Consider the following 15,561-nt stretch of genomic DNA (forward strand, 5'->3'; position numbering starts at 1 on the left):
ACTCCTGACCTCAAGTGGTCCACCATCTTTGGCTTCCCAAAGTGGTGGGATTACAGGCCTGAGCCACTGTGCCTAGCCCTTAATTTTTTAGTTTTTGTTTTTTTGAGACAGGGTCTTGCTCTGTTGCTCAGGTTGAAGTACAGAGTCATGATAATGGCTTACTGCAGCCTAGACCTGCTGGGCTTAAAAGATCCTCCTGGCCAGGCGCGATGGCTCACACCTGTAATCCCAGCACTTTGGGAGGCCGAGGCGGGTGGATCATGAGGTCAAGAGATCGAGACCATCCTGGTCAACAAGGTGAAACCCCATCTCTACTAAAAATATAAAAAAATTAGCTGGGCATGTGCCTGTAGTCCCAGCTACTTGGGAGGCTGAGGTAGGAGAATTGCCTGAACCCAGGATGTGGAGGTTGCGGTGAGCCGAGATCGCGCCATTGTACTCCAGTCTGGGTAACAACAGCGAAACTCCATCTCAAAAAAAAAAAAAAAAAAATCCTCCCACCTTAGCCTCCTGAGTAGCTAGGATTATAGGCTCGTACCACTACCCCTAATTTTTTTTTTTTTTTTTGGTACGGTGTCTCACTCTGTTGCCAGGCTGGAGTGAAGTGGCATGCCCTTGGCTCACTGAAACCTCCGTCTCTCATGTCCAAGCAATTCTCCTACTTCAGCCTCCTGAGTAGCTGGGATTACGGGCATGTGCCATAATACCCGGTTAATTTTTTTTGTATTTTTAGTAGAGACAGGGTTTCACCATGTTGGCCAGAATGATCTGGATTTCCTGACCTTGTGATCTGCTCACCTCAGCCTCCCAAACTGGGATAATAGGTGTGAGCTACTGTGCCTGGCCCCACCACCCCTAATTTTTTTTTTTTTTTTTTAGAAGTCTTGCACTGTTGTCCAGGCTGCAGTGCAGTGTGGTGTGATCTCAGCTCTCTGCAACCCGTGCCTCGTGGGTTCAAGCAATTCTCTTGCCTCAGCCTCCTGAGTAGCTGGGATTACAGGCGCATGCCACCTGCCCAGCTAATTTTTTCTATTTTTAGTAGAGACAGGCTTTCACTGTGTTGGCCAGACTGGTCTGAAACTCCTGACCTTGTGATATGCCTGCCTCAGCCTCCCAAAGTGCTGGGATTACAGGTATGAGCCACTGCACCTGGCCACCCCTAGTATTTTTAAAACATTTCTTATAGAGATGAGGTCTCACTATGTTGCCCAGGCTAGTTCTGAGCTCTTGAGGTCAGGTGATCCTCCTACCTCAGCCTCCCAAAGTGTTAGGATTATAGGCATGAGCCACTGGGTCAGGCCTTTTTTTTTTTTTTTAAAGATGGAGTCTTGCACTGTTGCCTGGGATGGGGTACATTGGCGTGGTCTCGTCTTACTGCAACCTCTGCCTCCCAGGTTCAAGTGATTCTCTCTGCCTAAGCCTCCCAAGCTGCTGGGGTTACAGGCACCCGCTACCACGTCTGGCTAATTTTTTTGTATTTTTAGAGATGGGTTTTGCTATGTTGGCCAGGATGGTCTTGAACTCCTGACCTTGTGATTTGCCTGCCTTGGCCTCCCAAAATGCTGGGATTACAGGCGTGAGCCACTGCGCCCGGCCTCTTTTTTCTTTAAACCATAGATTAGGAATGGCTTTTTTGTGCATTACCCTATTCAAATAAATTAGTGATTAAAAAGAAAAGTTATAGTTTTAAGGTATCTGCAAACAGTTTGAACTGCTACTTAAATGAAAGACTTATGTAGAAGCATGGATGCAGCTGTGTACAGTGGGTCACACCTGTAATTCTAGCACTTTGGGAGGCCGAGGCAGGTGGATCAGCTGAGATCAGGAGTTTGAGACCAGCCTGGCCAGCATGGCGACATCCCATCTCTACTGAAGACACAAAAATTAGCCCGGTGTGGTGACGGGTACCTATAATCCCAGCTATTCAGGAGGCTGAGGCAGGAGAATCACTTGAACCAGGGCACAGGTTGCAGTAAGCCAAGATTGTATCACTTCACTCCAGCCTGGGCAAAAGAGCAAAACTCCATAAAAAAAAAAATGCATGAATGCTTAAAGTTATTTTAGAGAGCCAGTATCTAGCATGGTTGGGAAATCGACTGGAGTAGTATGCTTTCATGTATTAAGGGAAATGCTTTGTGATTTTTTTTCTTTCCTCTGAAGTTTGATCTGGGTGTGCAGTTCATTGCCAAACAAAGCATAGCAATTACTCTGTGGCAAAGGATTTGCTTTAGAATACCACCATAAAAAAGCTTTATTAAGATATAATTCTTGCCAGGCGCGGTGGCTCACGCCTGTAATCCCAACACTTTGGGAGGCTGAGGTGGGTGAATCACAGGGTCAGGAGTTCAAGGCCAGCCTGACCAACACAGTGAAACCCTGTCCATACTAAAAATACAAAAATTAGTTGGGCATGGTGGCATGTGCCTATAATCTTAGCTACTTAGGAGGCTGAGGCAGGAGAATCGCGTGAACCTGGGAGGCGGAGGTTGCAGTGATTAAAAAAAAAAAAGATATAATTCTTGGTTAGGCATAGTGCCTTGAGCCTGTAATCCTCAGCACTTTGGAAGGCCAAGGCAAGAGGATCACTTGAGCCCAGGAGTTTGAGACCAGCCTGGGCAGTATGGTGAGATTCCATCTCTACAAAAATAAAAAAAACCATTTAGCTGAATGTGTTAGTGCCTGACTGTTGTCCCAGCTACCCTGGAGACTAAGGTGGAAGGATTGCTTGAGCCTGGGAGATGGAGGCTACAGTGAGTCTTGATCACACCACTGTACTCCTGCCTGGGTGACAGATCAAGACCCTGTCTCAGAAAAAATTAAAAACGATATAATTCTTATACTACGGAATTCATCCCTTTAAAGTGTAGAATTCTGTGATTTTTAGTTTATTCAGAATTGTACAAACATCACCACTGTCTACTATGAGAACGTTTTCATCACTGCAGAAGGAAACCTTCCTTACACCCATTAGCAGTCAGATTCCAACCCCTGCTCTGCTCAGGTCCTGGCAACTACTAATCTGTTTTTTGTTTCCATAGATTTGCCTATTCTGTACATTTCATGTAAATAGAATGTCATACTATGTTGCCTTTTGTGACTGACTTTTTAAATTTAGAATAATGTTTTCAAGATTTATTCCTGTTGTAGTGTGAATCAGTACTTCACTCTTTTTTATGACTCATAACATCCCATTGTGTGGACATACAACATTTATTAACTGTTGATGGACATTTGGATTGTTTCCAGTGTTTGGCTATTCTAAATAATGCTGCTGTGAACATTTGTGTAGAAATTTTTGTGTGTTTTCATTTCTCTCTAGTATTTACAAAGGAGTGGAATTACTAGGTCATATATGAAAACTCTGTGTTTAATATTTTGAGGAAGGGTCAAACCATTTTTGAAAGTAGCTGCATTATTTTACAGTACTACTAGCAATGTATGAGAGTTCCTGTTTCCCTGCTTCCTTGTTAACATTTGTTATTTTCTTTTTAAAAAAAAATTTTTATCCATCCTAGTGGCTATGAAGTGGTATCTCATTGTGGTTTTGATTTGCATTTCCCTAATGATTAATGATGTTGAGCATCTTTTCAGGTGCGTCTTGGCCATTTCTGTATCTTTGGAGAAACATTCAGTCTCTTACTCATTTCCTTTTTCATATATATAATTTAAAAAATTTTTTTAAAGACAGTATCTTGCTCTGTTGCCCAGGCTAGTCTCAAACTCCTGAGCTCAAGCAGTCCTCCCGCTTTTGTCCCCAAAGTGTTGGGATTACAAGTGTAAGCCACCACACCTGGCCTCTTCCCTATTTCTTAATTGGATTATTTCTCTTTTTATTGTTAAAACTGCATTTTATATAAATATATTAAATATTTTAATTGTGTTAAAATACACATAACATAAAATTTGCCTTCTTAACCATTTTAAGTGTACCATTTAGTAGTGTTAAGTACATTCACACTTACGCAGTCATCTTCAGAACACTTTTCATCTTGCACAACGAAAACTCATTCAATAACAATATACTCATTCAATAACAATTTCTCAGTAACAGTTTCCCAGTTTTCCCATTCTTTCTTTATCTCAGCCCCTGGTAACTACCATTCTATTTTCTGTTTCTATGAATTTGGCTACTCTAGGTACCTCATATAAGTGGAATCATAAAGTGTTTGTCTTTTTGTGACTGGCCTACTTCACTTAGCATATTCATAGCTTATGTCAGAATTTTTTTCCAAAATGAATGCATTTTTTTTCTAAATTTTTAAATTCTTTTATGAGACCTTTTACATTGATCTTTTTTTTTTTTTTTTTCTGAGACAGTGTCTGGCTCTGTTGCCCAAGCTGGAGTGCAGTGGTACAATCTTGGCTCGCTGCAACCTCCACCTCTCAGGTCCAGGCGATTCTCCAACCTCAGCCCCTCGAGTAGCTGGGATTACACGCGTGGCCCGCCAAGCCACCGTTAGTAGAGACAGGGTTTCACCATCATGGCCAGGCTGGTCTTGAACTCCTGGCCTCAAGTGATCCACCCACCTCGGCCTCCCAAAGTGCTGGGATTACAGGCCTGAGCCGCTGCACCTGGCCACGAATACATTTTTAATTACTTTTATTTTCTGAGTAATCTATGAGCCTTAATAAGGAAAGATACTTGTGTATCTATGTATGTATATAGTCACATGGAACATCTATATGAATGTTTATATGCAGTAAGCATACAGTGCAGGTATGTGAGTAGGGTAAAATATTTTTGATTGTATTATATGAACAAGCAGTTGTGATCTTGAATCATTTATTGCATAAATCTTAGCCACATTAAAAGAGAAGCAGAAAGTGAGGATGCAAAGAGAAATGACATCTACATTAATGAACCTTAAAATCACAAGCTTGGAAGTAACTGTAATCCCGGAATATTTTCCAAGCCTGTAAAGAAAAAAGTGACGTGTGCAGTGGTGAAGAGATTAAAAGCAACCTGTTAAAATGGTATCCTGGTAGCAAAGAGCACACCTGTCATCCAGGTTTGGGATCCTAAATACCATTGCTTACTAAAAGAGACCAGCACTCCTTGGAGTAGTGATTGATACCTGTAAAGTGAGGAAGTACTCAAAGGCAGAGGAGGTAATGTCAGAAGGACATAGCAGCAGATTTGAAGGGGCTCCCAAAGGTCAAATTTGAGAGAATTTGAGATTCAACAAGAATAATGATAGTAACAGATTATATAGCACAGTGAATTGAAAAAAGAAATTTTTTTTAAGAGTATGGAGAATTAAAAAAAAAAGCGAGACGGAAAAAAATGAAAGTGATTTTTTTCTTTTCTTTTTTTTTTTTTGCATTTTTACTGAAACCGCTTTTGCAATGATTTTTTTTTTTTTCCAAAACAAACCAACCAACCCAGAAGAATGTTAATGAATGTAGAAGGAATAATGAAATTTAAAAAATCAGTATTTTGACTGGGTGCAGTCTCTTGTGCCTGTAATCTCAGCACTTCAGGAGGCCGAGCAGGTGATCCCTTGAACCCAGGAGTTCAAGACCAGCCTGGGCAACAAAGCAAGATTCTGACTCTACAAAAAATAAAAATAAAGATTACTGTTTTGTAATCATCAATGTGATGAATTAGGCAAATATTAATGAATCTAAAACCATAAGGAGGAAGACTGTTGGAGAACAAAAATATTCATGTAGTCTCAAATTATTATTCCACATATTATTATTACTGTTGTTTTTTTTTTTGAGAGAGAGTCTTGCTCTGTCGCCCAAGGCTGGAGTGCAGTGGTGTGATCTCGGCTCACTACAACCTCCACCTCCCAGGTTCAAGCAATTCTGCCTCAGCCTCCCAAGTAGCTGGGATATTAGGTGTATGCCACTATACCCGTCTAATTTTTATATTTTTAGTAGAGATGGGGTTTCACTATGTTAGCCAGTCTGGTCTCGAACTCCTGACCTTGTGGTCCGCCCACATCAGCCTCCCAAAGTGCAGGGATTACAGGTGTAAGCCACCGCACCTGGCCCACATATTATTAATTATAAAGAGATAAATAAGCCTTGAAATTAGAATGATCTATTGGTGACTGCATTTACTAAGTCGTTGAGGTTGGCATGTCCAGTAGTGAGATGGCCCAATGTTATGTAATTCCTTAGGTGATGCTCTGGGGGAATTGCATAGCAAGACCTATGTGTGTTCTTGCTAGAAGTCTTTGTTCTGAATCTAACCATGAGAAAGTAGACACATCTAGAATGTGGTGCATCATGTGTGGGGACAAATGGCATTGGATGGGACTCTTTTTTTTTTTTCCCTGACACAGACAGGGTTTTGCTCTGTTGCCCAGGCTGGAGTGCAAAGATCATAGCTCACTGTAACCTCAAACTCCTCAACTACAGTGATCTTCCCGCCTCAGCCTCCCAAGCAGCTGGGACTACAGGCTTGTGCCGTGACCCACACTGAGATAATTTTCAATTTTTTTATAGAGATAGGGTCTCACTATGTTGTCCAGGCTGATTTCAAACTCCTGATCTCAAGTGATCCTTCTACTTTGGCCCTTCAAAGCACTGGAATTATAGGTATAAGTCACCATGCCTGGCCAGGACTCCTGAAATGAGTCACTGTCCTGAAGAACAGAGCAAAGTGGTAGGTAGAGGAAGATAACTGGGAAACATTCTAGATTGGTAAATGTAATGCATGAACCTTGACTATGTTGGGGGGAAAAAAAGCCATTTAACACATATCCATGTGTTAACCCTAAAAGGGTTCTGTGGAACATTAGGAACTTTCTGGTTTGAAAGTTTGAAGAGTCTTAGCTGGGGGGGAAGGTTGCTTTAACTTTTAAAAAATTCTTTTTTTAAGCTCCCAAGTGCTTAGAAACCTTAGCTTTAAATAAAAGCACAACTTTTTATTATGGAAAATTATGGAAGAGTTCTAGTACCATATATACAAATAAAATAATATAATGAATGAATAAATCTCCCAGCTTTAATAATGACCAACAATGAACTAATCTTGTTTTATCTAACTCTCTCTCACTCTCTCTTTTTTTTTTTTGAGACAGAGTCATGCTCTGTGGCTCAGGCTGGATGGAGTACAGTGGCACAATCTCAGCTCACTGTGCCCTTCACCTCCTGGTCTCAAGCCATCTTCCCACCTTGGCCTCTTGAGTAGCTGAGACTACAGGTGTGCACCATCACACCCACCTCATTTTTGTAGAGACAGGGTTTCTCTCTTGCCCAGGCTTGTCTCGAACTCCTGAACTCAAGTGATCCACCCGCCTCGGCCTCCCAGAGGTCTGGGATTACAGATGTGAACCACTGCTCCTGGCCTAACTTTTGCTGAAGTATTTTAAAGTGAATTCCAAACATACATAATATTATTTCATCCCTGGATACTTTAGTATAAATCTCAATGACTTTAAAAATAAACTACAATGTTACTATACCTAACAGTGTGCTTTAAGATCTTATGTTTAGTCCATCTTCAAACTTTGCCAGATACTTAAACATTTTTTAATAGTTAATTTGCTTAAATCAGTATCTACACAGAGTCTATACATTGTATCTTTTTGGTCTTGTTTCAGTTTTTAAAGTCTCTTAATTTTCAAAGAAAGATCCTTTTCTTTTTTTAAAATGCCATTTGTTTATAGAAAAAACTAGTTCATTTGTTACATGAAATTTTCCATATTCTGAATTTGATTAATTATTTCCTGGTGGTGGTTGACTTATTCTTAAAAAGTTTTTTTTTTTTCAGGAACACTTCCTAATGGTCCTTCCTATTGCATCACGTCAGGAGGTCCATAACATCTGGTCATTCATTTTTAGTGATTGGAATAAGTAGTTGTCAATTTTTTTTAAATTTTTACACACACAGTATAGTTCACACATCTTAAGTGTACAGTCTGATGAATTTCAATACATGTAGGTATGTATAACTGCTAGTTAGAAGGTTCTCTTGTGCCCTTTCTTAATTATCCCCCAGCCCCAGGGTAACCAGTATTCTGGTTTTTATCACCTAGATTCGTTTTGTGGAATAGGACATTTTCATCTACCCTTCTCTTTGGCATTGGCTATTTACGTTGATAAAATGTTTTTAAATTTTTGACATAATTTCTGACTTACAGAAATGTTGTACAAATAGTATAGTTCCTGTATACCTTTATCCACATAGGGTCTTACCGTTGGTAAAGCAAATCTCACCATTTGCTTTATCAATTATTCTCTCCCCCTTCTTTATCCCCTCCCTTGTGTGTGTGTGTGTGTGTGTGTGTGTGTGTATGTGTGTGTGTGTGTGTGTGTGTATTATATTTCCTTTTTCCCGAGCTCTTTGAGAGTAAATTGCAGGCATGATGCTTTTTACCTTTAAAAATAAGGACATCCTCTTATGTAACCACAGTATGATTTTTGAAATTAGCATTGATATAACACTATTAGCCAATTTACAGACTTTATTCAGATTTCATCATTTGTTCTGATAATGTTTTTTTTTTCCTTATAGCAAAAAAAAAAGGCAATTTATGAGTTTTTTTCAGTTGTCAAGTCTTTATAGTTTCCTTTAAAGAATGACTGTGGAATGGTTCCTTATTCTTTTATGGCCTCGAAAATCCTGAAAATTTTTTTGAATATGGGCCACTTATTTTATATAATGCCCCTCAATTTGAGTTTGTTTGATGTTTCCTCATAGTTCAGTATGGGTTTTGCATTTTTGCCTGGCATATCCCAGAAATGAAGTATCTTAGCAGAGGCATTTGATGTCAGTGTGTCCCATAATTGTGATGTTGACTTTGATCATCTAATTAAGGTAGTGTTGACCAAGTTTTTCCACTAGAAAACTTTTTCTGAACTCCATTATAAAATTACTGTTTTTCCTTTTGTGATTAATAAGTATCTGGGGCAAACCGTTTGAGAATATGTAAATATCCTGTTTATTTTTCTTTCTTTTTTTTTTGAGACGGAGTTTCAATCTTGTTACCCAGGCTGGAATGCAATGGCACGATCTCGGCTCACCGCAACCTCCGCCTCCTGGGTTCAAGCAGTTCTCCTGCCTCAGCCTCCTGAGTAGCTGGGATTACAGGCACACACCACCATGCCCAGCTAATTTTTTGTATTTTGAGTAGAGACGGGGTTTCACCATGTTGACCAGGATGGTCTCGATCTCTTGACCTCGTGATCCACCTGCCTCGGCCTCCCAAAGTGCTGGGATTACAGGCGTGAGCCACCGTGCCCAGCTTCCTGTTTATTTTTCAAATGTTAGTCCACTAGTTTTAGCTTCCATTTAAGATTTTTACCTGAATCAGTTATTGTTAAGATGGCTGCCCAAATGATGCTTTTTATCATTTTTTTCTACATGTATTTATTATATATGTATTTATTTGTTGGGAACAGTTTCCCCTATTTTTCATTTGTGTGTGTATATATAAAATGATGTATTAATTTATCACTGTGGGTTAATCGATACATATTTTTATCAAACAAGATCTGGTAGTAAATGTGTTTACTGCTATTGGATCTGATTTTTTTTTTTTGAGACTGAGTTTTGTTCTGTCACCCAGGCTGGAGTGCAGTGGCGTGATCTCAGTTCACGTGATCTCAGTTCACTGCAACCTCTGCCTCCTGGGTTCAAGCAGTTCTCTGCCTCAGCCTCCCAAGTAGCTGGGATTACAGGTGCCTGCCACCACACCTGGCTAATTCTTGTATTTTTAATAGAGACAGGATGTCACCATGTTGGCCAGGCTGGTCTTGAACTCCTGACCACAGGTGATCCACCTGCCTCAGCCTCCCAAAGTGCTGTGATTACAGGCATAAGCCACCGCACCTGGCCTAATTTTTGTATTTTTAGCAGAGATGGGTTTCACCATGTTGGCTAGGCTGGTCTTGAAGTCCTGATCTCAACTGATCTGTCCCCCTTGGCCTCCAAAAGTGCTGGGATTACAGGTGTAAGCCACTGCACCTGGCCAAATTTATATCCTTTGGCTTCTTATAAAAGAAAATTTTAGGCTGGGTGCGGTGGCTCAAGCCTGTAATCCCAGCACTTTGGGAGGCCGAGACGGGTGGATCACGAGGTCGAGAGATCGAGACCATCCTGGTCAACATGGTGAAACCCCGTCTCTGCTAAAAATACAAAAAATTAGCTGGGCATGGTGGCGCGTACCTGTACTCCCAGCTCCTCGGGAGGCTGAGGCAGGAGAATTGCCTGAACCCAGGAGGTGGAGGTTGCGGTGAGCCGAGATCGCGCCATTGCACTCCAGCCTAGGTAACAAGAGCGAAACTCCATCTCAAAGAAAAAAAAAAGATTTTATATAGATTATTATTATCCTATAGACATATCTTATGTTTATTTCATCTTCTTTTTTTTATTAGTAGAAGGTTGGAGCTATCTCCCATTATTGATATTTGTTATTGTAATATATCCATACAAGAATATACTCCTTAATCACAAAAAAGAATGAACAAGCTGTTTTTGATATAAAAGGTCTTTAAAAATATACTAAATAAAAAAATGGCGTATGTGGCTGGGTGCACTGGCTCATGCGTGTAATCCCAGCACTTTGGGAGGCCAAGGTGGGTGAATCACCTGAGGTCAGGAGTTTGAGACCAGCCTGGCCAACATGGCAAAATCCCATTTCTACTAAAAATACAAAAATTAGCCGGGCATAGTGGTGGGCACCTGTAATTCCAGCTACTGGGAAGGCTGACGCAGGAAAATTGCTTGAACCCAGGAGCGAGAGGCGGAGATCACAGTGAACCGAGATCACCCATTGAACTCCAGCTTGGGCAACAGAGTAAAACTCTACTTCAACCCCCCGCCCCCCAAAAAAGCAAATGTATTTGCTTGTATATGCAAAGAATGAATTCCTTCCTTTTTGGAAGGAATTACAAGAAACTAGTAATATTGGTTACCTTTACAGAGTGAAAAACCTGGATGGTTGGGAATGGGAATAAGGTAGAGACTTTTCACTTATAAATCTTTTACTCTTTTTACTGAATTAATTAAAAGTTAAAAATTCATACATTGGAGGTCTAAAATTAGTGAAATACTTGATCTAAACGTAAGAATTTTACTCAATTTTCTTATGTATTTACTGTGCAGAAAGATAAGGATATATGTTTTGGTTGTCTTGGTAGATGACAATAGTAGAAAAATTGGTAGAAAGTTGGCAACTTTATTTATATGCCACGATATGTGTACTGTAGTCTTAATGTTTCTTCTGTTTTCTTTTGGCAGCATGCATACGCACTAGAACTTCTGTTTGATCAATTGCATGAAGGAGCTAAAGCTCTTGATGTAGGATCTGGAAGTGGAATCCTTACTGCATGTTTTGCACGTATGGTAAGAGCTTTATTTCTCATTCTGGGCCCAACAGAAGAATATTATATGATTTGGCTGTTTGTTTTTTTTCACTAGTGGTTTTCATGTTTGTTTGTTTATTAGGATAGCAGTTGGAATGAGCATCACTTAGGATTTTGTCGTTGGAAGTGACAGAACATTCAACCCAAACCAGCGGAGCTAAAGGGAGTTTATTTAGTTTATATAACAGAAGAGTCTAGGGGTATATACGGTCTGTTGTGTGGCTGGATTTAGAAGACCAGATGTTGTTATTGACAATAGGTTTCTCTCTGTTTCTTGGTTTGGCTTTACTTTCCTCCACATGTTAGTGTCATTATCTGGTAAGCTCTACCCTTGTAATCACAGGTTGGTGACCAGTAGCTCCCAAACTACTTTCTTCCAAGTTCTCATTTGGCAGAAAAGACTAGAATTAGCCTGTTTTTTTTTTTTTTCTTCTTAAAATTAGAGGTTTTACTGTTTTTGGTCCACAGTTGGTATTTCACATTATCTCATCGTGCAGGGCCCCTGGGTAGGGGTCTCTCTGCAGTACTTGATAGGGCATGTGGTGGGGGAGATTGAGCAGTATAGCTTGTCAGGCTGAGAAAGGGAGAAGGAGGTCTGGGGGCTCCTAAAAACCTATGGAAGGATTGGGTGCTGTGGCTCACGCCTATAATCCCAGCACTTTGAGAGGCCTAGGTGGGCAGATCATGTGAGGCCAGGAGTTTGAGACCAGCCTGGCCAACATCGTGAAATCCCATCTCTACTGCAAATACAGAAATTAGCCAGGTGTGGTGGAGCACCTGCAGTCCCAACTACTCAGGAGGCTGAGGCAGGAGAATCCCTTGAGCAGGGGAGGTGGAGGTGCAGTGAGCCTACTCTCCAGCCTGGGTAGCATCAACAAAAACCTACTGAGGCAACAGAGTGGGTGGCGGGGGCGAGGGAGGTTAGCATGGAGAGGGGAGTCAGGCTTAGCCCTAACAACTCAGAATTCTACTTCCTTTTATGGGCCTCAGTTTCCCCACTGGGCCCTGGGACAGGTCTGAGGGTCCCAGGGAAATCTAGCTACTCTGAAGCCTGAGATATTTAGAATAGTAGCCAGGCCCCGTCTCCCAGAGGAGTCATTTCCCAGTACCTTCTCCACTGTCTCCACCCAGAATGAGCCTGGTTTCTTTATTTCTTTTTTTTTTAAAGACAGTGTCTCACTCTTTTGCCAGGCTGGAGTGCAGTGGCACGATCTTGAATGAGCCTGTTTTCTAAACATTCCTACAGGTTTACCAGGAATGAAGGTAGAACTTCTGCATTAGAAAAAGTGCTCTTCACCAGGCGAGGTGGCTCATGCCTGTTATCCCAGCACTTTGGGAGGCTGAGGCGGGTGGATCACGAGGTCAAGAGATCGATACCATCCTGACCAACATGGTGAAAACCTGTCTCTACTAAAAATACAAAAATTAGCTGGGCATGGTGGCAAGAGCCTGTAGTCCTGGCTACTGGGGAGGTTGAGGCAGGAGAATCACTTGAACCCAGGAGGCGGAGGTTGCAGTGAGCTGAGATGACACCACTGCACTCCAGCCTAGTGACAGAACGAGAATCCTTCTCAAAAAGAAAAGAAAAAAAGTGCTCTTAGAAAAATGCCTTGTTGTTATACTTCTACTTTTTATCATCAGAGCCTTATCTGGTAAATGGCTATCCAGTTGGATAACGTGTGTTGGAGTAAAGGTGGGATAATCATTGCTCAGATAATCAAATCGGTTCAATTTGAGAAATATCGTGCCTGGAGGCCAGATTGGAAGATTCTGATCTAGTTAAATTGGGAGTTGTGGATCCACCCATGTAACTTGCTATAAATGTATAATCAGCAGACCCACCAGAATGTAAGCTCCAGGGAGTTGGGAATTTTGTTTGCTCTCTTTTATTTATTGATGGTATCCTAAACATTTAGAAAAATGCCTGGCACATAATAAGGACTTACGTATTTTTTCAGAAGTTTGGCTTATTTTGTAGAGGTTAGGTCTCATTAATGGATATCAGTGATTTTTTTTTTTAAGGTTAGAAATAGCATTTAACAAATGACTCATTTTCTATACTTGACATGTTTATGATTTTAGAGGATGTGTTCATTTTAAAAAATCATTCGGTTTCTGAGTTATCATTTTTTATAAAATGGCATTAATGTTTTTCACACATTTATCACATGTGAAAGCGCTTTGTGTTTTAAGGACTAGTGCCTGTGTTCTAAGTGCTACCATATTTTTATGATGGGATATATGCCTTTTTCTTCCCTGTTTTGTACTGAGGAACCTGATTCACAGAAGGAATGGTTGGCTGGGCGAGGTGGCTCACTCCTGTAATCCCAGCACTTTGGTGGATAGATTACCTAAGGTCAGGAGTTCAAGACCAGCCTGGCCAACATGGTGAAACCCTGTCTCTGTAAAAATACAAAAATTAGCTAGGCGTGGTGGCACACCCCTGTAACCCCAGCTACTTGGGAGACTGAGGCAGGAAAATTGCTTGAGCCTGGGAGACAGAGGTGGCAGTGAGCCGAGATTGCATCATTGCACTCTAGCCTGGCCAACACATCAAGACTCTGTCTAAAAAAAAAACGGAATAGTTAACTTGCCAGGGTTACACAGCTGTATGTAAGTGATGACACTTAGATAAGAACCCAGATAGTCTGACTTCAAAGCATTTATAAGTGTTAATTTTTAAAATTTTTATAATACTTTTTCTTAAAAAATTTATATATATATATATATATATATATAAATTTTTTTTTTTTTTTTTGAGACCAAGTTTCACTCTTGTTGCCCAGGTTGGAGTGCAATGGTGCAATCTTGGCTCACTGCAACCTCTGCCTCCCGGGTTCAAGCGATTCTCCTGCCTCAGCCTCCTGAGAAGTTGGGATTACAGGTGTGTGCTACCACACTCGGCTAATTTTTGTATTTTTGGTAGAGACATGGTTTCACCATGTTGGCCAGGCTAGTCTTGAACTCCTGACCTTGTGGTCCATCTGCCTCGACCTCCCTAAGTGCTGGGATTGTAGGAGTGAGCTGCTGTGCCTTGCTTATACTTAATATTTTAATTTTCAAATAAAAAATAAATATGCAAGGAAGGGATTTTTGTTGTTGCTTTTTGTTTTTCATATTCTGAGACAGGGTCTCACTGTGTCATCCAGGCTGAAGTGCAGTGACATGACCTCAGCCTCTGTCTCCCAGGCTCAAGTGATCCTCCCACATCGGCCTCCTGAGCAGCTGGAATCACAGGCGCAGGCCACCACACCTGGCTAGTTTTTAAATTTTTTTGTAGAGACGGAGTTTCACCATGTTGCCCAGGCTGGTCTCAGACTCCTGGGCTCAAGCAATCTGCCTGCCTCTGCTTCCCAAAGTGCTGTGACTGTAGTTATGAGCCACTGTATATATTTTCATGTTTTTTACTAACAGCAGTGGAATCAAGTGTAGAAATTCCTTCCTGTCAAATTCTTTATGTAACATCTTAATATTTAAAGCTATACTTTAGTTGGAATTTAAATAAAAAATTATTGCACTGCTATTAAATATTGGTAATTTTCTTCAAAGTTCTAGATTTAATCTAAGAAATAATTTTTCTTAGTATTAAAAGTTTTATTCAATGAGAGGGATTGTTGAGAACGTTGTATATATGGTAAATAATTTCTGATAAACTGAGTAGCAATCTAATTGGAGGCTTAAGCTATTTTTGTTTTCTCTTTGCAGAATATGACTTTAAATAAGGAAAAACTTCCATAATACTTTAGAAAAACAAATGTAGACCAATGAGCTACTGAAATGTTTTCTCTTTTCCAGGTTGGATGTAGTGGAAAAGTCATAGGAATTGATCACATTAAAGAGCTAGTAGATGACTCAATAAATAATGTCAGGAAGGATGATCCAACACTTCTGTCTTCAGGGAGAGTACAACTTGTTGGTGAGTATCAGAAATCTTTAAAAACTTCTTCAGAGGCCAGGTGCAGTGGCTCATGCCTGTAATCCCAGGAAACTGAGGTGGGCACATCATGAGTTCAGGAGTTCAAAACCAGCCTGGCCAACATGTGAAACCCGTCTCTACTAAAAATATAAAAATGAGCCAGGCATGGTGGCTTGCACCTGTAGTCCCAGCTACACGGGAGGCTGAGGCAGGAGAATCACTTGAACTCGGGAGGTGGAGGTTGCAGTGAGCTGAGATTGCGCCACCGCCCTCCAGCTTGGGTGACAAAGTGAGAATTCATCTCAAAACAAAAGAAAAAAATT

General features: G+C 40.8%; 1 protein-coding gene across 2 annotated transcripts in view; it reads left to right on the plus strand.

Moving 5' to 3' along the window:
* The window catches only part of PCMT1 (protein-L-isoaspartate (D-aspartate) O-methyltransferase), a 50,319-nt gene that overhangs the window by 22,065 nt on the left and 12,693 nt on the right, over nucleotides 1-15,561 (plus strand). For both annotated transcript variants that reach the window (XM_078370290.1, XM_002747107.7), the window contains exons 4-5: nucleotides 11,198-11,302; nucleotides 15,118-15,238. In XM_078370290.1, coding sequence (XP_078226416.1) covers nucleotides 11,198-11,302; nucleotides 15,118-15,238 — 226 coding nt within the window. The remainder of the gene's footprint in view (nucleotides 1-11,197; nucleotides 11,303-15,117; nucleotides 15,239-15,561) is intronic.

The sequence above is a fragment of the Callithrix jacchus genome, chromosome 4, assembly GCF_049354715.1.
Source record: "Callithrix jacchus isolate 240 chromosome 4, calJac240_pri, whole genome shotgun sequence".
Lineage (NCBI taxonomy): Eukaryota > Metazoa > Chordata > Mammalia > Primates > Cebidae > Callithrix > Callithrix jacchus.